The sequence below is a fragment of the Narcine bancroftii genome, chromosome 9 (assembly GCF_036971445.1).
Source record: "Narcine bancroftii isolate sNarBan1 chromosome 9, sNarBan1.hap1, whole genome shotgun sequence".
In the NCBI taxonomy this organism is placed as follows: domain Eukaryota; kingdom Metazoa; phylum Chordata; class Chondrichthyes; order Torpediniformes; family Narcinidae; genus Narcine; species Narcine bancroftii.
In genome coordinates, this window is record NC_091477.1 from 71514872 (window position 1) to 71540597 (window position 25726).

General features: G+C 39.0%; 1 protein-coding gene and 1 long non-coding RNA gene across 7 annotated transcripts in view; one reads left to right on the forward strand and one right to left on the reverse strand.

Annotated features, from left to right (window-relative positions):
* The window catches only part of pask (PAS domain containing serine/threonine kinase), a 90651-nt gene that overhangs the window by 60715 nt on the left and 4210 nt on the right, over nt 1-25726 (reverse strand). For all 4 annotated transcript variants that reach the window (XM_069896410.1, XM_069896411.1, XM_069896409.1 and 1 more), the window contains exons 2-6: nt 24093-24346; nt 23426-23619; nt 22699-22869; nt 21915-22055; nt 3820-3954 (exon numbers count right to left, since the gene is read on the reverse strand). In XM_069896410.1, the coding sequence (XP_069752511.1) occupies nt 3820-3954; nt 21915-22055; nt 22699-22869; nt 23426-23619; nt 24093-24309 (858 nt within the window). In that variant the 5' untranslated portion in view covers nt 24310-24346. The remainder of the gene's footprint in view (nt 1-3819; nt 3955-21914; nt 22056-22698; nt 22870-23425; nt 23620-24092; nt 24347-25726) is intronic.
* On the forward strand, nt 32-25581 carry LOC138742269 (uncharacterized). 3 transcript variants are annotated; one of them, XR_011344026.1, is made up of 4 exons: nt 32-118; nt 4447-4734; nt 16448-16539; nt 20673-20765. It is a non-coding gene; the product is annotated as an uncharacterized lncRNA (long non-coding RNA). The 3 variants fall into 3 exon arrangements; XR_011344027.1 differs by lacking the exons at nt 16448-16539; nt 20673-20765 and adding an exon at nt 25435-25581; XR_011344025.1 differs by lacking the exon at nt 16448-16539.

Below are 25726 nucleotides of genomic sequence, written 5' to 3' on the forward strand. Positions count from 1 at the left end.
CAGAGTTGACCACAAAGTTCCCCATCTGAATCTTGTGGCCAATCATCCCTGTATCCTCATTTGGAAAAACAGTCTCCCAGCATTTGTCCTGTCAGTACCCTTCAGAATCTTAATACAGGTATGATCATTCTCGTCATCCAAACAGGAGATTTTAGGCCCATGCTCTCAAACTTGGTTGGTGAGAATAAACTCATGGATTTGTCCATCACCTCATGGCAAGCATATCCATCACTACTTAAATAAGGACATCAAAACTGTGCAGAGTACTCCAGATGCAATCTCATCTCTCCCATAATTATAGGTAGCAAGACACAGTTCACTAGATTTTATAGCTTTTTGCTACTATTTATAATGTCATAGAGCACTGAATATACAGATCTGATTTACCAGCACTTTAGCTTTCTGTGCCCTGGTGATTCAGGTGCCCACACAGATTTTTCCTACTCTATCCTACGCATGTTGGTCATAAATTTTACATAACTTTATCAGATTTGCTCTTAGCTTCATACGTTCCTGGGAAAACAAAACCCAGTCAATCTCGTCTACTTGTTACTGAAACATTCATCCCAGGCAACATCCTGATGAATCTCTTCTGCACTTTCTCTAGTATAACTGTTTTCTTACATTGTGGCCATCAAAACTCCCCACAATATTCTGGTTGTAGTCTAACCACTGCTTTATAAAGTTGCACCAAGACCTTTCTGTTCTTATCCTCTATTCCCTAGCAAATAATGACAAACATTGTACAGTCCTTCTTCACCAATCTACCTGCCAATGCTGTCACCTTTAGATATCTTTGGACATTCCCCCACCCCCCACCACAGTTCAATAGTTCAATCTGATTTATAATTGTAAGATTTAAAACGACAAGAGATTTTAAAATTGTCTGTCTATGCAAATACAACAGTAGAAACTTTAAAACTTCATCAGGCCTATTTATACCTAACCATAATATTCATCTAAAAAAAATTAAATAGAATAACACTTTACTAGATGATTTCCTGACATCTACTTAATCACAGTGGTAGTTATACTCATCAGAACCCCACATGCATTTCCCGTGGTTTAATTAAATTGCTAATACAGTGGAACCCCGTTATTATGTGATGGCTCAGGTTAAAAAAAAATTGCAAAAAAAAGTGGGCTCGTGCTAAATTGGGGTCACAAAAAAGTGTTTTCATAAAAATAAAGAATGCATGTAGAATACCTGTATTGCAATAATCTTTTTTATTTCTTACAATCATCATTTTAGTTCTTAAAAAAGCAAGAGTGTTTGATGCCTGAAGGCAGCACGTCACTGGTGGCAAGTGAAATCCAAAATGCTTCTGAGCTTGAGGAATTTTGTGATCCTCATCATGGATCTCCAGCCAGTGTAGGCTAGCCTCAAGGTACTCAAAGGGTTCAGACACTTTCGGGGGTAGAGGTGAAACTCCTCATTGGCATCCTCCTGTGGATCGGAACAGCCTCTGCACCTCACCCACTTCTTCATCTGTGAAGTTGCAGAATTCTTGTTTATGGTTTTCATCTTCCTAGGTGGATTTTCATGATGAAAAAGGCTAGACCCTGATCCTTCTCCCAGCATTTTTCCCCACACACAAGGAGCTGACTGCTATCCAGCCCTTCCTCTCCCAAGTGGCAAATTTCTTTAATGTTCATGCTTTTCAGATAGTCTCAGTGTTGTTGATTAGTTTTCAATTCTACGAATTAACCCACACCTGTAATTCTGCTTGAACACTGAGATGATCTCCTGATCTAGGGCCAGGATCTGAGCTGTAGTGTTCTTTGGGAGGCAAGAAACTTGAATCTTTCTTTCACAGCTAAATAGATTGGCAGCTGGCTGGTGGGCAGGACAGTTGTCAAGCAAAAGAAGAGCTTTAGGTTCAAATTTTTGCTTACAGAAATGAGTGCAGACAGCAGGAACAAAAATTATGTAAAACGAATCCTCAAAGATGACACTGCTCATCCAAGCATTGCTGCTGTGCGTGTACTCGAACATTAACGGCTTCACACTGACATGGATGGAAACAGCAGGGGTGAGCAAAATTTGCCAATCATGAGTGGTTTTAACTTGTTTTCCAGTCTTATTAACACAAAACAACAATTTCACCCAAGATTGGCATTGTTTGCACCCCTCACGTCAATGGGCGTCATCTTTACTAGACAGTGTACAGTCTGGGGTCATCTTGTAGCAGAGGCCTGTTTCGTCACAGTTGTACACATGTGGTTCAACATAGCCACCTTCTAAGAGAATTATTAGTTCTGCTGGATATTCGCTGGCAGTGGTACTGACAGCTGAGTGAATTTCTCCAGACACTAACACTTGAGAAATCCCATTTAAACCAGTCTAGCCATCCATTGATAGCTTTGAACTGTGACATTTCTCCATTGATCAGTTGGTCAAACTTTTCAGCTTGAGCTTTGAGAATAGGCCCTGAAATTGGAAGGCCTTCTGAGTGCACTTGAACAAACCACTTGTACAGGGTGTCATCGAGGCCGACATCTTTGGCTGTCTTCTTCCTCAGCTTTCCAAAGCAACGTGCATAACTTATCATCCTGAGATTTTCAGCCACGAAGTGCCGCATGCAACCTGGGCTTGATTTTTATTCTTGATCGCATCAAGTGCTCGGAGCTCATCTTTCACTGAAAAAGATTTTTGTCTTTTAATGGTGCGTTCCATTTTGATCTGAAAACAATTTTAATTCTGGAAAGAGGAAAAAGGGGCTCCACTGACTGATCACGTTATATCTGGGTTTGCATTAAATCAGGGTTCCACTGTAGAATTTAAAATCTTAGACAGAAATTAAATATTTATTTGAGGTCCATTATCAGAGATGCCATCATATTTTCTCCCAAAGGTTGTTTAATCTGTGGCCCTCAAGTTAGGAGAGAAACTCAAGATTTGACCCTCTGAAATTCACAGATATTAACTTACACCTTTACAATTTTTCTTTAAATGCATCAGAATTGCCCTGAAAGTCTCTTTAAATGAATCTTCAGTGATAGTCCAGCCTAAAACCACCTTCTGCAGCATCTCTTGAACTTGCCTTCAAAAATGCTTACATCTTCAATATTTTTTAAAGTAACCACAAAAATAAAATCTAAAGATAACCATTCTTGAAAAATTGCAGGCCAAAATATTTTTTTTTGTTCAAAAAGTCTTAGATGGCAGATTATGATCCAAAGAAGCAGAAGGGAAATAGACGATCAAAATAAGTGAATGAACAGAAAAAATAAATAGTTTTTTGATAGTTATACAGTTGGAAAAGAAAATGTCAGATGGGAAATTACCAGTTACTTGAGCAGTCGGGGCAAATCTTTCTACACCCAGAGCTTCAAAATATCACATTCAAGGCAAAAAATGTAGGAGAATAGCACACCATTATAATTACATTGCAGAAGGATTTCTTACATTATACTTCAGTCTGAACAAACATATTTCACCACATGAGCTTTCAAGAGAATTAAAGCTGATATTGCCAAAGCTGCACTCTCGTCCATTAACGAGGATGTTCCATTCCAAGTGGAAACTGATCCCTCAGATTGTGCCTTGGCAGAAACCCTAAATCAATTTGTCTTTTCTTAATAAATCCAGTTTCATCAAGTTTTACTATTTTTGGTACACAGACAGCCAATCTGTTTGCTCATAGTTTTGCAATTATCTGATTCCACCTGCATTGAATTCGCCCATCGTTATTGAATGAAGATCTACCGGGACCAATGCCTGAAGAGGGCACACAAAATCGGTGAACTGGTGCGGACTCGAAAGGCCAACATGGCCTGTTTCCGCCCCATAAATGGTTATATGGAATAGTTTCAAACCTTTGGTATCTTTTTACAAGCCGAGGGTATCTTTATTGAAGGAATTACATCAGTTATTGAAAAGCCAACAATCTCCTCTTCTGCTGTATAACCATGGAGGTAAGCAAATGGCATATCACATGATAAAATTTTGCCCTAAAGAAAGGAACAAAAATTTTACTATTAAATAATCCCAAAATAAATACAATATGTTGCATATGAGCATTCATAAACAACAACATAGTAAAACACCAATAATCCAACACACTGAGAATTTTAGTGTGCCAGGCCTACACATTTTGCACTTATCTGAATACCACAGATACCCCTTTAACTTGTTTTTTTTTGGTAGTTACACAGAACCATGATAAATTTTGTAGTGAACCCTGCAAGTTTCAAGGGTGCACAGGAACCGGAGTCCCTGCAGAATATGGAAATGGGTGCTTGGTGAATCAGATGCCAAACCAACAAGATATCAGAATAGTACATAATCTATTTTATTGAATAGGATGTGGACAAATGGCTGAAAAAATAACCAAATTATTACAAATTACAGATAAATAATTACAACACTAGTAGTTTACAAAATTAATGGAAAAAAAATGCAAAGAAGAAACTAAAATGTATAAACCCCAATCACATTCTCAGGACATTGACAGCACGAGGATGATGCGTTGAGGGCCTGACCGCAACACACGTGTGGAAGTGAATTGCGTTGTTACCGCAAAGAAGGTGCACAGAGGGCCTGACTGGTATATTTGCATGGAGGTGAGTCAGGTTGTCAGTGTGAGGAAAGTGTGCCGTGGCCTGACTGGGACATTTGCATGAAGGTGAGATGGGTGACACCAAGGACCTGACTGGAGCATCAGGTGAAGAGCCAGCCGATGCAGCTTGCCACTCAGATGACTCTCCGAAAGTGTCTCCCTATCCTGTGGAGTAAGAGTCTTCATTTTTATTGATATTAAATATATTAGTAAGGCTTTATCTGTAAACTTGGGGAAGGGGTTAATTATAATGGTGGCACAGTTAGCGACAGCGACCAGGGTTCGAATTTAAATTTTGTATGTTTACGGGAATTACTTGATTAAAGTAAATTACATAATTATAAACTATAATACTGATTTTTTTCCCCTAAATTACTTTATATTTTTGCACCGACTTTTGTATTTTAAATGGTATATTCTTAATTCAGGTGGATTAATTAGGCATTAGATGAATGAATCTCAGTCAACCAGAAAATTCTCATTTCCAGCATCTGCAATCATTGTTGGTGCCAGATAATAGGGATTTTACTGTATTACAGATGCTGGAAATAAAAGGCAGCGAATGTGGAAATATTAAGTGAATCAGAAAAGAAAAATGGTTTAACATTTCAAGCTGATGCTTGATGCTTCTCCTACATTTTCTCAATTATTTTGTGCAGCCACTGTTTTGAATATCTTGCCAAACAGTAAATGAGAAATATGCAATGAAACTTGCAATGGACTGTTAGATATGAACTACTGGGTGCTTTTCCTATTCATACTCCAACACTCTTAATCTGCTTTCTTTTTGAAAGATTATGTAGTGATACATTTTCCAGTGAACCCACAACTAATTTTTCCCATCAGGATCCTCCTCCAGCCTGCAAACCCCAAGACATCAAGGCATCAAGGCATCAGTACACATTGCTGCTTCAAAGTTCCAGACAAGGCTTGATCCGAACCTCAAATACTATTTGTACATTCTCTACACCCAGTGCATTGGTTTCCACTGAGTGCTCCAGCTTCTCCTCACATTCCAAAAGCACAAGGGAAAAAACAGACCCAACACAAGCCAAGATTGCTATAAATGGTAGGTTAATGATAAAAAGAATCATTAAGGGCAGTGCACTTGGCAGAATAGTTAGCACAACGTCTTTACACCACCAGTGATCGAAACTGGACCTGGGTTAAAATCCACACTGCCTGGAAGGAGTTTGTACATTCTCCCCTTGTCTACAATGGGTTTTCTCCGGGGGCTCTGGTTTCCTCCTACCCTTCAAATGGGGTGTAAATTGGGCAGCATGGACTCATAGGCCCAAATTGGCCTGTTAGCGAGCTATCTGTCCAAATTAAAAATTTAATTGATGGGCTAGTGAGAGCAAGCTGCAAGGATACAAGGGATTAGGAAGAAAAATTGAATCAATAAGATTGCTGGCTCGGAGAGAAACATTTACCATGTCATTATCACAAACATCTGTGCTCTCCAATTCTTTAGTCACTCCACCAATGGCAGTTACACCTGTAATTGTTATGGTCATGGGCCTTGGCATTTCATTCCTAAAGCTTTCCATTTTCATTTTCTTAAACTGATCTCCTGAATCATCTTTTTAAAATCAATAATGTTCTCAAAGGTTGGAGATTTCGTAACATTAAAATCAAGCATGTAAAAAGTCAGAAATGGACAATCATAGATATCTCAAAGGGCTGCAGACTGGAGAAGGTCATACCAGAAACTTCCCATTCATATATTCCATAGCCTGGAAAATGGAGGCAAGTATCGCATGTGCCTTACCACTTATCTGCACTTCAACTTCAAGGATCCTTATGGATGAACACCAAGGTTCCTCAGTACCCAAAGGACCAGCCATTCATTACACATGCCCTACTGTTTTAGGAACATAGGAAGTAGGAACAGGAGTAGGCCAAAAATGGCCCATCGAGCCTGCTCCACCATTCAATACGATCATGGCTGATCTAATTTATGACCTAACTCCACCTACCTGCCTTCTCCCCATATCCCCCAATTCCTCTATCGTGTAAAAATTTATCTAACCAAATTTTAAATATGTTTAATGAGGCAGCCTCAACCACTTCCCTGGTTAGAGAATTCCAAACATTCACTACTCTCTGGGAAAAACTATTTTTCCTCATCTCTGTCCTAAATCTACTCCCCCAAATCTTGAGACTGTGTCCTCTCGTTTTAGTTTCTCCGGCCAGCTCAAAAAACCTTCCTACATCTATCCTATCCATACCCTTCATAATCCTATATGTTTCTATAAGATTTCCTCTCATTCTTCTGAACTCGAGCGAATACAATCCTAGACGATTTAATCTTTCATCATAAGTCAACCCCTTCATCCCAGGGATCAATCTAGTAAACCTCCTCTGGACCATCTCCAAAGCCAGTATATCCTTCCTCAAATATGGAGACCAGAACTGGACAGAGTACTCCAGGTGCGGTCTCACCAGTACCTTATACAGTTGCAACATTACCTCCCTACTCCTGAATCCAATTCCTCTAGCGATGAAGGCCAACATTCCATTTGCTTTCTTAATAACCTGCTGCACCTGCAACCTAACTTTTTGCGATTCATGCACAAGCACTCCCAAGTCCCTCTGCACAACAGCATGCTGTAGTTTTTTACCCTTTAAATAATATTCAGCTCTTTTATTTTTCTTGCCAAAGTGGATAACCTCACACTTACTAACATTGTACTCCATCTGCCAGACCTTTGCCCACTCATCCAGCTTAACTATATCCCTCTGCAGACTCTCCACATCCTCATTACAATTTGCTCTTCCACTCAATTTGGTGTCATCCGCAAACTTGGCAACACCACATTTTGTCCCCTCCTCCAAGTCATCAATGTAAATGATGAACAGTTGTGGGCCTAACACTGACCCCTGAGGCACCCCACTTACCACTCTCTGCCAACCTGAAAAACTCCCATTTACCCCGACTCTCTGCCTCCTGTCAGACAACCAATTTTCAATCCAGGCCAATATACTTCCCCAGACTCCACTTTCCTGTAACTTACTGACAAGTCTCTTGTGCAGCACCTTATCAAACGCTTTCTGGAAATCCAAATATATAACATCAACCTGTTCCCCTCTATCCACCGCACCCATTATATCCTCAAAGAATCCTAACAAGTTTGTCAAACAAGATATTCCCTTTCTAAAACCATGCTGCATCTGCCTGATTGAACCCTTACGTTCCAAACCTTTCACTATTTCATTTTTAATGACGGCTTCAAACATTTTTCTAACCACAGACGTCAAGCTAATTGGCCGATAATTTCCAGTCTTCTGCCTACATCCCTTCTTAAAAAGTGGCATGACATTTGCTGTCTTCCAGTCTGCTGGGACCTGCCCAGAATCCAAGGAATTTTGGTATATGCATCAACTATAACTTCTGCCAATTCCTTCAGAACCCTTGGATGCATATCATCAGGACCAGGTGATTTGTCTGGCTTTAGTCCCATTAGTTTCTCCAACACTATTTCCTTTGTAACAACTATTTTATCAAGGCCCTCCCCAACATTCGCATCCTTAACTCTGCACTTGGGCAGCTGGACATGTCTTCCACCGTGAAGACTGACACAAAATATTTGTTTAATGCCTCGGCCATCTCCTCATTTTTCCTCCAAGAGTCCTATGTTAACTCTGGCCACCCTCTTCCGTTTTGTATATTTATAAAATTCTTTGCTTTCTGTTTTTATATTTTGTGCCAAATTACTTTCATAATCCTTTTTCCCATTTCTTATTACCCGCTTTGAAATCCCTTGTTGTCTCTTAAAGTTTTCCCAATCTTCCAGTTTCCCACTGCTCTTTGCAGCTTTGTATACCTGCGCCTTCAATTTTATACTCTCTTTTATTTCCTTTGTTAACCACGGTTGATTTTTCCCTCCCTTGCTGCCCTTTTTCCTGACTGGAATATATTTTTGTTGAGCATTACAAAATATTTCTTTGAAAATCTTCCACTGTTCCTCAACTGTTTCATCAATTAGCCTGTGCTCCCAGTCCACTCTGCCCAATTCGTCCCTCATCCTATGGTAATCACCCCTGTTTAAGCATAATATATTAGTTTTAGATCTAACTATTTCCCCTTCCATCTGAATGAGAAATTCAATCATACTATGATCGCTATTTCCCAGATGGTCTCTGACTATTACATCATTTACTCTACCTATCTCATTGCACAACACTAGATCCAGGAGAGCATTTTCTGTTGTGGGTTCCTTAACATGCTGCTCAAGAAAGCTATCGCGGATGCATTCTATGAAGTCCTCTTCCAGACTCCCATGACCAATTTGATTTTCCCAATCTACGTGGAAGTTAAAGTCCCCCATGACGACTGCCGTATCATTATTACATGCCTCACTTACCTCTCTATTTATTTCCTGTGCCACTAAACGATTGTTATATGGTGGGCGATAGATAACACCCACCAATAATTTTTTCCCTTTGTTATTCTTTATCTCTACCCAAATGGACTCAACATTATGCTCTTAAGATCTTATATCATTCCTCACTACTGCCTGGAGCTCATCTTTGATTAAGAGTACAACTCCACCTCCCTTACCATCCTGTCTATCTCTTTGCACCACCTGATACCCTTGAAAGTTTAATTCCCATTTAGGGTCACCTTGTAGCCATGTTTCCATGATGGCTACCAAATCATAGGCATGGGTACCGATTTGCGCCTCAAGTTCACTAACCTTATTTCTAATACTGCGGGCATTCAGATAAAGTGCCCTTATGCTCTTTGTCCTTTTAATATCTAGTGACTTCTGTAACCTTTTCTTTTGATTTTCTGCCCACTATTTTTCTTTGTAATTTTCTTAACACTATCATTAACCTGAAAACTCACTGCACCATCTGATTTTTTACTTTCTCCTCCCAACATTACTTTTCCTATTTTACTTTTCCTGGCCATTACTTTATCTTCCCTACCCTTTTCCCTATCACTCTGGTTCCCATACCCCTGCCAAATTAGTTTAAACCTTGCCCCACTGCTGTACCAAACATTCTTGCCAAAATGTTGACACCTTTTGGATTTAGGTGCAACCCGTCCCTCTTGTAAAGATCATGCCTTCCCCAAAAGAGATCCAAAAAGCCAAATCCTTGCCTTGTACACCAGCACCTCAGCCACATGTTCATTTTCCTTATCCTTACATTCTTTTCATCACTTGCATTTGGAACAGGTAGTAATCCCGAGATCACCACCCTAGCGTTCCTGTCTTTCAGCTTTCGTCCCAGCTCACTGTAATCCCTTTTCATTACTTCCTCCCTTTTCTTGTCAATGTCGTTTGTACCCACATGTACCAAGACATCAGGCTGCTCTCCCTCTCCTCTCAGAATATTTTGGACCCGATTTGTGATTATCTCGTACCCTTGCACCAGGGAGGCAGCACACCATGCGGGTCTACTTTTCTGGCTCACAGAACCTCCTGTCTGTACCCCTGACCATGGAGTCCCCAATAACTACTGCATTTCTCCTTTTCCTTTTCTTTTCTTTTGCACCACTCTGCCAGGCTCATTGTCCTTGACCAAGTGCCCGTTTTAGTCCTCCAAAGGTGCTTGCATAAGACACAAACTCCCTCATGCCTTGGGATTTGTCTTAATTGTGTCTGCTCGTGCAATTTTTTAATCCCCCCCACGTCCATCTATTTTCTTTATGCCCCCACCCCTATAGTGTTAATGCTCCTCAATGACTTTGTTTTGAGTTCTCTCTCCCTTTCAATGCTTCTTTTCATTCCTTTATTGAGTCTTCAATATCCCTGGACACCCAGGTTTCACCTTTGTTGGACGACATTTGCTCTAAACTCTCCTCATTTGACTTTTGAATGAAATTCTTCAATGTACACCAACCTCAGGGGGGTGTGGCAAGATGGCGTAGAGGACAGATGTGCGATCTCACCCTTAGCTAGTTTTTTTAAGTACCCGTTTTTAAAATTTATAAAAGTGATTAAAGATTGTATTTTTTATTTTTTGGAACATTAGTGGGTTACAATGGCTCAGCTCAGCGCGGAAATTGGCGACTTCAGGGGTTTCTACGAGGCTCTAAAGGCTGTGTACGGCCCCTCACCCCAAGTCCAAAGCCCGCTGCGCAGCTCAGACGGCAAAGTCCTCCTCAGCGACAAGATCTCCATTCTCAACCGATGGTCAGAACACTTCCAATCTCTTTTCAGTGCCAACCGCTCAGTCCAAGATTCCGCCCTGCTCCAGCTCCCTCAACAGCCCCTAAGGCTAGAGCTGGATGAGGTTCCCACCCTGGATGAGACATATAAGGCAATCGAACAACTGAAAAGTGGCAAAGCAGCAGGTATGGATGGAATCCCCCCCAGAGGTCTGGAAGGCTGGCGGCAAAACTCTGCATGCCAAACTGCATGAGTTTTTCAAGCTTTGTTGGGACCAAGGAAAACTGTCTCAGGATCTTCGTGATGCCACCATTATCACCCTATACAAAAACAAAGGTGAGAAATCAGACTGCTCAAACTACAGGGGCATCACGCTGCTCTCCATTGCAGGCAAAATCTTCGCTAGGATTCTACTAAATAGAATAATACCTAGTGTTGCCGAGAATATTCTCCCAGAATCACAGTGCGGCTTTCGCGCAAACAGAGGAACTACTGACATGGTCTTTGCCCTCAGACAGCTCCAAGAAAAGTGCAGAGAACAAAACAAAGGACTCTACATCACCTTTGTTGACCTCACCAAAGCCTTCGACACCGTGAGCAGGAAAGGGCTTTGGCAAATACTAGAGCGCATCGGATGTCCCCCAAAGTTCCTCAACATGATTATCCAACTGCACAAAAACCAACAAGGTCGGGTCAGATACAGCAATGAGCTCTCTGAACCCTTCTCCATTAACAATGGCGTGAAGCAAGGCTGTGTTCTCGCACCAACCCTCTTTTCAATCTTCTTCAGCATGATGCTGAACCAAGCCATGAAAGACCCCAACAATGAAGACACTGTTTACATTCGGAACCGCACGGATGGCAGTCTCTTCAATCTGAGGCGCCTGCAAGCTCACACCAAGACACAAGAGAAACTTGTCCGTGAACTACTCTTTGCAGACGATGCCGCTTTAGTTGCCCATTCAGAGCCAGCTCTTCAGCGCTTGACGTCCTGCTTTGCGGAAACTGCCAAAATGTTTGGCCTGGAAGTCAGCCTGAAGAAAACTGAGGTCCTCCATCAGCCAGCTCCCCACCTTGACTACCAGCCCCCCCACATCTCCATCGGGCACACAAAACTCAAAACGGTCAACCAGTTTACCTATCTCGGCTGCACCATTTCATCAGATGCAAGGATCGACAATGAGATAGACAACAGACTCGCCAAGGCAAATAGCGCCTTTGGAAGACTACACAAAAGAGTCTGGAAAAACAACCAACTGAAAAACCTCACAAAGATAAGCGTATACAGAGCCATTGTCATACCCACACTCCTGTTCGGCTCCGAATCATGGGTCCTCTACCAGCATCACCAACAGCTCCTAGAACGCTTCCACCAGCGTTGTCTCCGCTCCATCCTCAACATCCATTGGAGCGCTTTCATCCCTAACGTCGAAGTACTCGAGATGGCAGAGGTCGACAGCATCGAGTCCACGCTGCTGAAGATCCAGCTGCGCTGGGTGGGTCACGTCTCCAGAATGGAGGACCATCGCCTTCCCAAGATCGTGTTATATGGCGAGCTCTCCACTGGCCACCGTGACAGAGGTGCACCAAAGAAAAGGTACAAGGACTGCCTAAAGAAATCTCTTGGTCCCTGCCACATTGACCACCGCCAGTGGGCTGATATCGCCTCAAACCGTGCATCTTGGCGCCTCACAATTTGGCGGGCAGCAACCTCCTTTGAAGAAGACCGCAGAGCCCACCTCACTGACAAAAGGCAAAGGAGGAAAAACCCAACTCCCAACCCCAACCAACCAATTTTCCCCTGCAGCCGCTGCAACCGTGTCTGCCTGTCCCGCATCGGACTGGTCAGCCACAAACGAGCCTGCAGCTGACGTGGACTTTTACCCCCTCCATAAATCTTCATCCGCGAAGCCAAGCCAAAGAATGTAAAAAAAAACAAACTCAATTGCAAAAGAAACTTCCTTTTAAAATTGCTGAAGAATTGAGGGCTACCTACTTAACTGAAGCCACGGAGTCGATTTCAGGAGTTCCTAAAGCACAAAGGACCCCTGCCCGGCTGAGTATGATGCCGCGCCAATCCTGCCATCGCAAGATGGTGCTGGCTCAACGATGAGCCAACTCAACGATTGGTTCTGAACCGCATCACGGGTGCGTGGGTGACTCGGCTGGGAAAGGAGCCCATGCTGCCATCAGGTAGGCCGGGGATGCGCAGAATGGCGTTGGAAGCCGCACTTGCGCAGTCCCTGGCCTTAACTGGTATGCGCGGCGCCTCTAGGGTTCGGGAGTTGCTGGATCGGGTGTGGGCTGTGGAGGGAGCCGTGGTCGGGTGTTCAGACCCGCAGCCGCACCGGGAAGGGACCATCGACATCTGAAGAGGAAGAAGACTTACCTTTACTGGGCAGCACGCAGGAGCAACTGGAAGTGGAAACTAGAGAAGGTAGGCCTCAAAAAGAGGCACTGGAATCTGGAATGGAGTCTATGTGCGCTGTTTTGGAAGGGATTGCTTATCAAATGAATAATATGTTTAAACAAATGACTCAAGGATTTTTGTAAGTGACAACTAAAATGAATGCTATGTCTGAAGATATGACTGCAGTTAAGAGTGATGTTAATAAATGTATCAAATCAGTGGATACAGTGCAAGAAAAATTTTTTAAAATTGAAACTGCTTTTTTGAATGTAAAAATCAGGTTGAACATAATAAGGAAAAAATGGAGAAAGTGGAAGATTCTTTTGTGGATTGGGGAATTCAGAAAAAGGAATTATTTTAAAAAATTAATTAACTGGAAAATCAAAGTCAGAGAAATAATGTGAAGATATTGAAGGTTCTGATCCAATAAAATTTTTTAAGAAATGGATTCCCAAGATGTTGGGCAAGGAGTTTTTTCGGAAGGCCTAGCGTTGGATCGGGCACATAGAGTGCTGCGGAAGAAACCGCTTACGGGACAGCCGCCAAGAGCGGTTTTACTTCGCTGTTTGAAATCTCAGGATAGAGAAATGAAACTACGGTCGGCGGCGCAGAAGGCTCGACAAAGTCAATCTCCAATGATGATTCAAAATAACAGAGGTTTGTTTTCGTGGGTTTTTTTTTTAAATACACAAATCTGAGTCAGGAGATTATTAGGCGACGTCCGGAATTCAATTCGGCTAAAGAAGTGTTACAAATTTGCTTTTCGTTATCCAGTAGTGTTAAAAATCTTTTATGGTAATTTTCAATCTCAATTTTTTGAAAATGACCATGATGTATTAATCTTTGCTAATTCACTACCAGAGATGTGAGGAAATGGTCGATTTTCACCACTGTAGCCTAAAAGGAAGACAAATGGAAATGGAAAAAATGGGAAGAATGGAAAGAAGTGTTAACTCAAAAGTCTTATTGACATTGAAGACCCGGAACAATCATTGGGACTGGAGTCAATGGGTTGAATATATTGATTATATTGATGTGAATAATGTATTTCTGGCAGGGTCGGGGGGGGGTTTGATGGCACTGAAATCTTTGATAGTCATCTGCCACTCGTGGGGTTCACCACAGCCAGTTATTTTAGGGCGTTACTACCTTTGGGTAGTTTTTTTGGTTAATAAAAACTTTAGTTTCAGAATTTTTTTAAATTTTTTTTAATATTTAGAGGAGGGATAGTGAATTTAAGATACAAGGGGAGTGATTTGTAGTGAGTGATTATATTGTTAATTCGTAGGGATGTCAAATCTGAAATTTGCATCTTTTAATGTTCAGGGGTTAAATAACCAAATTAAACAAAAATGAGTTTTGGCTTATATTAAGAAAATGAAAATTGATATTGCTTTTTTGCAAGAAAGACATTTGACTGAAAAAGAACATCTCAAAATGAAGAGAAATTGGGTTGGGCGTGTGTTTTTTTTCTTCATTTAATTCCAAGGCAAGAGGTGTAGTGATTTTAATTCATAAGAATTTGTCTTTTGAATTACAATCTATGGAAGGAAATGCTGGGAGGGTTTTAAGGGTGAATTGTAAAATTTTTGCTGAATCTTGGACTTTGCTTAATGTTTATGCACCTAACGTAGATGATGAGCATTTTATTTCTGGTGGTTTTTTTATTGTTAAATCAGACTAATTAAAATATTTTAGTTGGGGGAGATTTCAATTGTGTTTTGGATCCTTTATTAGATAGATCTTCAAAAAGTATAAAGAAATCAAAGATGGCGATACAAATTGGGGCCTTGATGAAAGATTTAAATTTGGTGGATATTTGGAGAAGGGTCAATCCTACGGAGAAGGATTTTTCCTTTTATTCGTCTCAACATGATTCATTTTCTAGAATAATTTTTTTTAGTATCAGCACATTTACAAGGAAGAGTATTACAGGCGAAATGTAAAAATAGGGTTATATCGGACCATTCTTTTTTTTTCTTGTGCAAGTTCAGAAGTGGTACATTCATCTTATAGATGGAGATTTAATATAATCTTGTTGAAAAAACAAGTTTGTTATCTTAATTAAAAAACAGATCACTTTGTTCTTGACTGTGATAATTCTGTAGATAGTCGTTTTGTCTTATGGGATGCACAAAAGCTTATTTAAGAGGGCAGATTATTAGTAAAACTACTGAAGTTAAGAAACAGTATATGGCAGAGAGTTTAGAATTGGAGAAGCAAATTGCTGAATTGGAGAAGGAATTTCAGAAAGATGTGACAAGAGGATAAGAAAGTAGCTTTGACTAATTTGAAACTACGTTACAACACATTGCAAACTTAACAATTTGAGGGTTTAATTAATTGATCTAAGCAGCGTTATTACAAGTTGGATGAGAGAGCACATCAGGTACTTGCATGGCAGTTAAAGACAGAACAGGTTTCACGGATTATTAATGCTGTTAAAAAGAAATCAATAGTTACCTATAAACCTCAGGAAATTAATGACCAGTTTTATTCATTTTATCAAAAATTATATACTTCTGAGGTGAAAACAGGATAGTGGTGTTATTGAATCTTATCTAAATTAACATTACCAGCATTAAAGGAGGAAAATGTTGTGGAATTGGAAGCTCCATTTACAGAATTTGAGATTAAGGAAGCTATACAGGAGATGCCAAATGGAAAGTCACTGGGGTTCGACGTATTTTCTGTGGAATTTTACAAAAATTTTTTATGAAGATTTATCCTCTGTGTTTGAGGATGTATTACAACAAGTAACTGAAGAGCACGAGTTACCGGAATCTTGCTCCAGTGCTTTAATTACTGTAATTCCATTGCGTGTCTTCATATAGACCTATTTCTCTACTGAACGTAGACTATAAAATTATAGCAAAAGTGTTAGCAAATCGATTTGCTAAGTATTTACCTAAATTGATACATATTGACCAAACAGGTTTTATTAAGAATATAAAATGCATCAGATAATATTCTTCGATTGATTACTTTGGTCAATGCATATTGACAGCAGTCCAACCATGGTGGTCAATGGTGGTTGCGCTTGATGCGGAAAAAGCCTTTGATAAGGTTGAATGGGAATTTTTATTTAAGGTGTTGGAGAAGCTTAAATTTGGCCCTTTTTTTTTTAATTGGTTGGGTTAAAACTTTATATACAAACCTGATTACCAGGGTGGTGACAAATGGTCAAGTTTCATTACCATTCAAATTGACGCGTTCGACTCGACAAGGGTGTCCATTGTCACCAGCCTTGTTTACATTGGCTATTGAACCATTAGCTCAAATAATAAGACAGAATGAACAGATAAGAGGGATGAGAGTTATGGATATCGAATATAAGATTAATTTATTTGCAGGTGACGTTTTGATATATTTGACAGACCCGGAACGATCATTGTCGCATCTGCAGGAATGATTATTGCAATATGGAACATTATCTGGATACAAGGTTAATTGGGATAAGAGAGTGAAATTTTGCCAGTTGGAGAAGGAGATTATTCAGAAAATAAAGATATTATAAAATTGAAATGGTCTGATAAAATTAAATATTTAAGAATAATTGTCAACGCTGATCATCAATCTTTATACAAGTTAAATTATGTTCCTTTACTAAAAAAGATTAAAGCAGATTTAATTAAATGGAAAAATCTCCCGCTAACTTTAATTGGTCGAGTTAATTGTATTAAGATGAATATTTTCCCTTGAATTCAATATTTATTTCCGTCAACACCTTTTAAAGGGATTTTTTCAGGATTTAAATAAAGCCATGAGAGAATTTTTATGGAAAGGTAAATTATCGCGGGTAGCATTACATAAACTTATTTGGAAGTATGCGTTAGGTGGGCTTCAATTACCTCATTTTCAAAATTATTATGAAGCAGGCCAGTTGAAATTTATTAGTAGATTGATGGATTTGGACCAACCCCCAAGTTGGGCGAAAGTTGAGATGGCTTCCATTTCTGAAATTGAGGTGCATCAATTTATATATCGATGGAATATAAATTTGTTGCGGGAATATAATATGCCGATATTAAAGCATTTATTAAAGGTGTGGACTAAAAGAAACAAGATTTTCAGATCAAAAGGTAAATTGTCAATTTTAACCCCATTATATAATAATCAGCTTATTCATTTTTCAATATTTAATAAGAATTTAAAGAGTTGGGATTTTAAGGGTATAAAGACATTGCAGGATTGTTTTGTAGAAGGACAGTTTCTTTCTTTTAATCAATTGAGGGAACGTTTTGATATTGCTGAAAATTCTTTGTTTATTATCAACTTCGAGCTCTGCTGAAAGATATGTATGGTAGAGAGATGACTTTACCTGTATTGACAGAATTTGAATCTTTGATTTCTTCTATACCAAAAAAAGGATATATTTCTATTATGTATCAAGTGTTACAAGACAATATGGATAAACCGGAATGGGAGAAGTCTAAGCTTAAGTGGGAAAATTATTTAGCTTTTTTTTTCCTGAAGATTATTGGGCAGATACATGCTACAACAGTGCAACTAAATTGACAAATGTACGGTATGGAATGGTTAATTATAATTTTTTTTTTTTTTTAAACATTAGTTATACTTAACTCCAGAGAAATTGAAAAAATATGATTTCAGTAACCCAGATTCTTGATTTAGATGTGGTGTATGCACTGGTACTTTTTTTTTTTTAACATGCTGTTTGGTCTTGTGTTCATGTACAACCATTTTGGGAAGAAATTAGGTTAATTTTGGAAAATTTATAATGTTAAGTTACCATTAGATCCATCTATTTTTTTTAATGGGTTACATGTTTCCTTTAAAGCAGTGGTTCCCAACCTTTTACTTCCCACTCACATACCACTTTAAGTATTCCCTATGCCATAAGTGTTCTGTGATTAGTAAGTGATTGCTTAAGGTGGTGAGTAGGAAGGGAAGATTGAAAATCACCTTGAAAAATGCATTGACCCAATTATTACTGAAATATTTTGCTTGAGAAAAATTGTCATTGGCCCATTTCCTTTGGAGTTCTAAAACAGTGCACATAACAAATCAATTTGGAATGATTAAAACAGTGCTTTTCAAACTTTTTCTTTCCACCCACTACCACCTTAAGCAATCCCTTACTAATCACAGAACACTTATGGAATAGGGAAGACTTAAAGTGGTATGTGAGTGGAAAGTAAAAGGTTGGGAACCACTGCTTTAAAGGGATTAGGGCTGGATAAATTTCAGATTGAATTTGTACATTTAGTACCGTCTGCAGTTTGTAAATGTGTAGCAAGTACATGGAAAGATAACACAGTGATTAATATAATGCGATGGCATAATGAATTGAAAGCTTGTATTGTTATGGAAAAAATTACTTACAATTTGCATGATAATTATTCTTTTTTTGTTAATAAGTGGTTACCGTATTTGGAATATTTGCATTTAGATGAACTTTGATATATTATGTCTTTACTTTTTTTAAGCTCTCCCTAAGAGAGCTGGCTGATGGGGTGGGAGGGGTATAATTTTTTTTGTTTATTTTTGCTATTTCTCAGCTTGAAATATTGATATCTGCATTCACCCTCCCAAATGCAGGGCCTCATCTTAGATCATTCTTTTCATACCTACCATGAAACTATAGAGCAGATATGGACACTATCCCCAAAATCTCTCCCACTGTCTGGCTATATTCCACAGGAACTATCTATTTACTGATTTAAAGTCTCTCTAGGATTGATTTTTTTTTTTTTTTTTAAATATAAATTTCATCCCCTCTATGCCTTTCACACTGAAACAATCCCCATTAATATTGGGGTAATTGAAATCTCCAACTGGCATAGTCAGTACTCATGTCTCTCATTTAACTGTGAAACATGCAGATGCTCTGACTGCAACAAAATGCTGGAGAATCTCAGCTGGTCTTGCAGAATTCATAGGAGATGTCCAGAAGGGGTAAAGATGTTTTGGGTCTGAGCACTTCAAGGTTCAAGCAAAAAGCAAGCTAGCATTTGAATTAAAGACTGGGAGAGGCTGCCTCATACACTCACAATGGGCTCATCGACTTTATCCATCTTGCTGCCAACTTCCTCCCGGACCTCAAATTCACTTGGTCCATCTCTAGCAACATTCTCCTTTTTCTCGATCTCTCTAACTCCATCTTGGGAGACAAACTCTAAACAGACATCTTCAAAACATTCACCAACTCTGACAGCTACCTCAACTACATCACTTCATACCCTATCCCATGAAAGGATTCCATTCTTTTCTCTCAATTCCTCCATGTTCGTCGCATTTGCTCCCAGGACAAGATCTTCCATGCCAGATCAGAGATATTCTCCTCTTTCAAACAAAGTGGTTCTCACCCACATATCAACCATTACCCACACAGGTGTCATGGCTCCCTCTGCCCCCATGCGCAACAAGGACAGGATTCCCCTTGTCCTCACCTACCACCCCACCAGCCTAAAGTCCAACATATCCTCCCTCCTCTGCAATTTCTGTTATCTCCTACATGATCCCACCACCAGACACACACTTCCCTCTCCTTGGGGACTGTTCCCTCAGTGACTCTCTCGTCCACTCCCTCTCTATAAAACATACCCTTGGTAGCTATCCCTGCAACCGCAGGAGTTGTTCCACTTGCGCTCACACTTCCTCCCTCACCACCATTCAGGACCCAAACAGTCCTTCCAAGTGAAGGAACACTTCACTTGTGAATCTGCAGGGGTGATCTACTGCATCTGGTTCTTCTGTTGTGGTCTCCTCTTCATCAAAGGGGTTGGGCGTAGACTGGGAGATGACTTTGTTGAGGCCCTCGAGTCTATCTGCCTTAATAGTGTGGATCTCCCAATGGTTACCTATTTCAATTCCCAAACCCATTTCTTTGCTGATATGTCTGTCCATGGGTTCATGCATTGCCAGACTGAGACCCACAAATTGGAAGAACAAAACCTCATCTTCAGTCTGGGCACTCTCCAACCAGAAGGCATCAACATCGACTTTTCCGGTTTCAAATAAAATCCACCACTTTTATCCCTGTCTCCTTTCCTCCAGTTGTCTGTCCCAGCCTCATTTCACAGAATCAAAATCAATTCTTATTTTTCCTCATCACATCCATTTAACACATTTTGTCTGTTGGTCTGTACTCTTCCCCCTCCCAGTCTTTAATTCAGATGCCTGCATGCTTTTTACTTACACAGTAAAAAGTCCTGGTGTGTGAAATTCAAGCTACCAGTAGTATCAAGCAAACAGCAAAAAAAAAAAAAAAAATTTTAGAAATTGAAATAAATATGAATAAAATAATAGGTAAAAATACACAAGTTTAAAATTGTAAACATTCTCTAAGTAACACAAATCTTTGGTGAAGATGGGAGTAAATATTCAACCAGTGGGGTGCCTTGGTTGTGTTTTGCTTGTAGCAGCTGTTTGAAGTTGTGCGGAAAAGTAACGGTGTTGCCCAGAATGAAGAGCTGGATGATGCCGCTTGCCATTGGGGTGACTCTCTTAAAGTGTCTCCTTATCCCTGCTTAGAAAGAGTTGCCTCGGCTTTATCTGTAAATTTGGGGGGTGGGAGGGGGTTAATTGTGTATAATGTTATTATTCATTTTTCAGGTGGCTCAGTGGAGGGGAAGAAACCTGCAGATGCCACGACAATTAAATGTTTTCAAAGAATATGACTGAAAATAAAATACTTTAAGGTTTAAATATTCATGCAAGTTTGTTCAGTGGAAGTAGAGTTTAGCATTTTTGTTTTTTTTTAAATTAAACATTTTATTCTTAATGCAGGTATATTATTTAGGCTTTATTAGCATACATCTCAAGCAACCAGAAAATACACTTATCTAGCATCTACCAATCCCCAAAGGCGCTGGATACCATGGGTTTCACTATACCTTGAAGGAGGGCTCAGACTCAAAATGTCATTAATATCTTTATCTCCTACACATGCTGCGAGACCGACTTGAGTTCCTCCAGCATTTCTCTCTGCCTCTAATTTAATTACATACTATAAAATCTATCCAGAAAGGAAATTACAGATGCAGGAATTTGGAGAAAACAAAGAAACTGCTGAAAAAAACTCAGCAGCATCAGTGGAGGCAAAAAGGGTTTGTCAATATTCTAGGTCAAGACCCTGCATAAGGACTGAATAAAGGATGTGGGTCTAGAAGGATGTGATAGTACAGATTCTATCACCAATGTGTATATATACAAATGGTAGTGTAGGATGACTGTGATTGGCTGAGAGTGTAGCAACACCTACTGGCAGGTCTTAAAGGATTGCTCCTAGCCAGACCAGGTCATTCTGGACTGGTCAACCTACTTGTGATATGCTCCAGTCTTTTAGTTAATAAAAACCTTGGTTTGGATCAACAAGTCTTTGGTTATTTCGACACGCTGTACAAAGAAGAAAGATGGCCAGTAAATAGAAGTTTGGAGATGGTCTGGAACAGGAGCTGGGAGGTGATAGGTGGAACCAGATAAGATGAAACAATTGGAAAATGGAGCTTTGTTGGGTGTGGGGGGGGAGAAATTGAGAAGGTAAATGAAGGGAGAAACAACCTGTATAGATCAGTGGGAGAGGAAAAGGAAAACAGGGTGATCAGGTTACCTGAAATTAGAAAAGTCAGCACTCACATCTTTGGGTTGAAAGCTACTCAATATGGGGTGTTCTTCTAATTAACCATTGATTTCAAGTGTATCTGCTATACTTAGAAAGCCAAGTGAAATCGGAAAAATAATGCTTTTGAAAATTTATCTCAGGGTATTTTACTGCATTAATAGTAGACTATCAATACAAACTATTAATAAACTATCCAGAAGCATTCTATGTCCTGTTACAAAAAGGAAACTTACAGTATCTGAAAATGTGACAGAGGCAGCAAGTCTCTCCACAGGTTCCATCACCACAACACAACATTGCCTCTCTTCACCAGTCATGCGCTTCATCCAGACTGACACTGGTATCTCCACTCCACCCTTGCCAATAACATCAATCTGCAATTATGAATACAAGTCATAATGAGAAAAGAACAACTCTCACTGATTCTAACTTGGTGTAATTTATTGGTTGATCTTTTTTTTTTTTTAAATCTCCCTGTTACAGATTCTCCTCACATTAACAAGCAATAAGTTTGTCAATTCCATTCCAAACCACAGTTAATAAGATCTCAACATGCTCAAATTGACATTTTTCTTCCCCATAACAAATCTCCAACCCTCCCAAATTAGCCTGAACAAGATTTTTTTTTAATATAAACTGTTTCAGTGCAATTAAAATTCAGGACCTGTTCAATGCAATAAAGAATTCATTCCTGTTATCTCAACATTCAGTGACAAAGCTCATTATTTGAAAGACTCATCAAGTTTATTGCTCAGTTTCAAAAAAATCCAACAGCATGTTTGGGCCTCATCATTTTGTTGCATTCCAAAGCCAGGGCTTTGCTTATGCTGGATGTAAAGACACAACACAAATTCATTCTCCTGTTCACAAAATGCAGCCCTTGGTGATCCAAAGTTCTGATTAAACAACCATTCTTCTAAAATAGTTTGTAACAACATTATGAACAGTGATATAAATTTAAAGTATGGAATTGGGCCAATGTTGTAAGTGGACATATCTAAAGAACATTTATCATACCACTTTTCCGGAGACAGTCACAACTTGTCCATTAACTTCTGGATGTTCTTCATACAATGCCTCTTCCAGAAGATTGTTGGAATTTGATACAAGTAAAGATAACTTCTGGCCAATCAGCTCCTTGCTACTATAACAAAGCAGCTTACAAGCCATATCATTTGCTACCAATATCTGTTATAGTATAAAGAATAACAAACAGCATTAAAGTTATAAGTTCTATTATACTGTACTTAAAAAGTAAAATTATCAATATCTTCCCAGGAATATCATAGCATCGCGAGGAATGGATAATCAGATAGTCTGCTTTTATCCTCAGAATTATTCTGCAAGGTCAATAAAAGTTATAGAAAATAACTTTTCTAATACATATTTTAAAAACAGGACAAATGTAGTGAGTGTTTATGGGGAATATGTAAATAATTAAAGCAATGTTAAATAGCATTTAAACTTTTAGTGTTTCAAGAAATTGTCATTGATGTTCCATTTTCCAACAAACATATCAAGCTTAATCTACTCAACAATGAAATCTGTTGGATGTGTGAATATTAAGTATATCAAAAATAGCTATATGTTGCAAATCCAATTTAAGACTCATTAAGATGGGTTAGCTGCAAGTTCACAACTTGGATTATTTATAATTTGAAAATGTTATTGCAAGAAAATAAGTCATCAGTATATCAAAATAATCATACAGCAAAGGCTGAACAATCAAGAATTAATCTAATACCTCTGTAGTCGGGCCATCTATTGTAAGGATGGCTTTGTGAGGGTTCCGAACTGCAGTGGGGAGAGTTGAATTGTTGTCACCTACTAAAAGATTCCAAATGTTGCTTGATGCATCAGAGAAGGAACCACTAAGATCTTGCAAGAGAAAATTTTGAGAGGCCACAGAAGAATAACTGTAGGAGTTCAAAGAGTCACCTGTTGGAACAACAGACAAGATAATGCAAAAAAAAATCAGTAATTTTTCTCTTCACTTTTCTCCCCAGTTCCCATTAAATGTAATGGATTTTTTAGCCAAAAGGTACAACTTTTTCCTCAGCCAACAAGACATTAGTTTGTCAATCTGTACAACCTAGAACCACTATTGGCCAACAGGGAACTTTTGTCATGTCCTTCGAGGACATGAGTGAAAGGATCTCCCATATTAGCCTCCTGGCAGTCCAAGCATTAAGGTATATCCTGAAGGTCAGGATGCACATCAAGAACATAACACAGATCTTCCCAGATTATCACTGAAACAACCCAGTATATTACCATATTAAAATATTGTACAGATTTTTCCTACTGTATGTTTATTGATACAATTACAGGATTTAATTTTTTTTTAATTAATTGAAATAGGAGATAAAGCTGTGTGCTTCTAATCAAAAAGATATTCATGCAAAACCTACCTGTAAAAGACTCCAAGTTCCAGTAGTTCCCTGGAGCTATCTTCTGGAGGACAGGTTTTGCCATTCGTGGAAATGTCTTGCTGAGGTCAAATGAATCGTTCAGTTTCATCTTAAGTCCAAATAGAGCTGCCCTTGAACTCTTGCCATTTCCCAAACTATCAGATGGAGACATTGCTCTGCATCTGCCATTCAAGAAGCCCATCAGCCTTGACTCCATCTTTAGCACTTTTCGCAAAAGCTATGCAATCGTTTGCCTGGTCCATAGAGGAAAGTCAGCACACACAAATCAAAATACTGCAGATATACCCAAACAAACATCATAAAATGTGTGAAATGCTCAGATCAGTCCATTTCTGGGGAGAGCAATTAAAGCTCCTCAGTTCACAGAGCCAGACAACCAATAGCCAATCTCAGTCCACCAACAAAATATCATGAAGAAAGAATTTGGAAAAAAAATATACAAAGAAAAAAATACAAAGAAGCAATTCCTAATAGCAAAATTGAGAATTTCTATGAAGTTTTATTTTTTTTTAAAAAAACATACCTGTGTGACTGCAGTAAGAATGAAACTATACATTATTCCATATATGACACTCATAGCATATCATAATACGTTAATAAAATTGTAGATTCTAAATGGAGATAAGCAGTCCAATTTTTTTATTTCCCACCAATAAAAGCCAATGTGTATAAAGAGCACAGTAATTACATTAATAAGCAATCATCTTCTACTTGCCATATAAAAAAAATCATTGTTATTGCAACAACTGCAAAATACAGTAAAATTCCTGTTAATTGGAATTAAAGCAACCAGCAGCCTCAAGCAACTGGCAAAAAATTGCTGAAAATAAATACATATATATATATATATATATATATATATATACAGGAGTTTAAAATAAGCGCTCCCTAGCACTTCATTTTCGAATCACACAATAAAAATACACTTATTCAGCATCTACCAATCCCCACAAGTGCCCAATAAGAGGGGTTTTACTGTACATATTTTGTAAAGTTCATCTCAAGGATAAATTTAATCCATTATTTTATGCACCACTGAGATAAGTGGAAATAGCCTTCACTCTCTTCATGCCAAAAGAATTTAAATTGGTCTTGCTGTTGATAAACTCTTCACCATTCTTTATAATTAATAATTCACTCCATCTACTGGGTGGTGGGGGCTTTTACTACAATCTCATAGTTGACAAAGGAGAATTTGTCACAGTCGTGTCCTGACTGAGGCCTAAGTAGAGCTGGCTGCTGATGGTGATGTCACGTATATGCGTATTCTTTTAAGGGTTTGCATAAAGTCTCTACAAATTTGATGTGATTTTTTTCTCAGCTCACTGTCAAGATGAATTTCTATCTCAAAAAAAATGTTCCCAAATGTACAGAAAGGTGGAATACTACAGGCAAGACTCAGGCAATGGAGAGTTACAAACATATGGAGCCTCAATCAATATACTTGAAGATTTGTTTTGTATATTCCTCCATTGTTTCCTTCCTCACTCTCTCACGTGTGTAAAAACAAATCACTTTGGGATAAAATGCCACAACAAATAGTGCCTTATCATATTACACTGACGTTTTCTGTTAAACCAGTACAATTAAGTTCTTAAATCCACGTACAGACA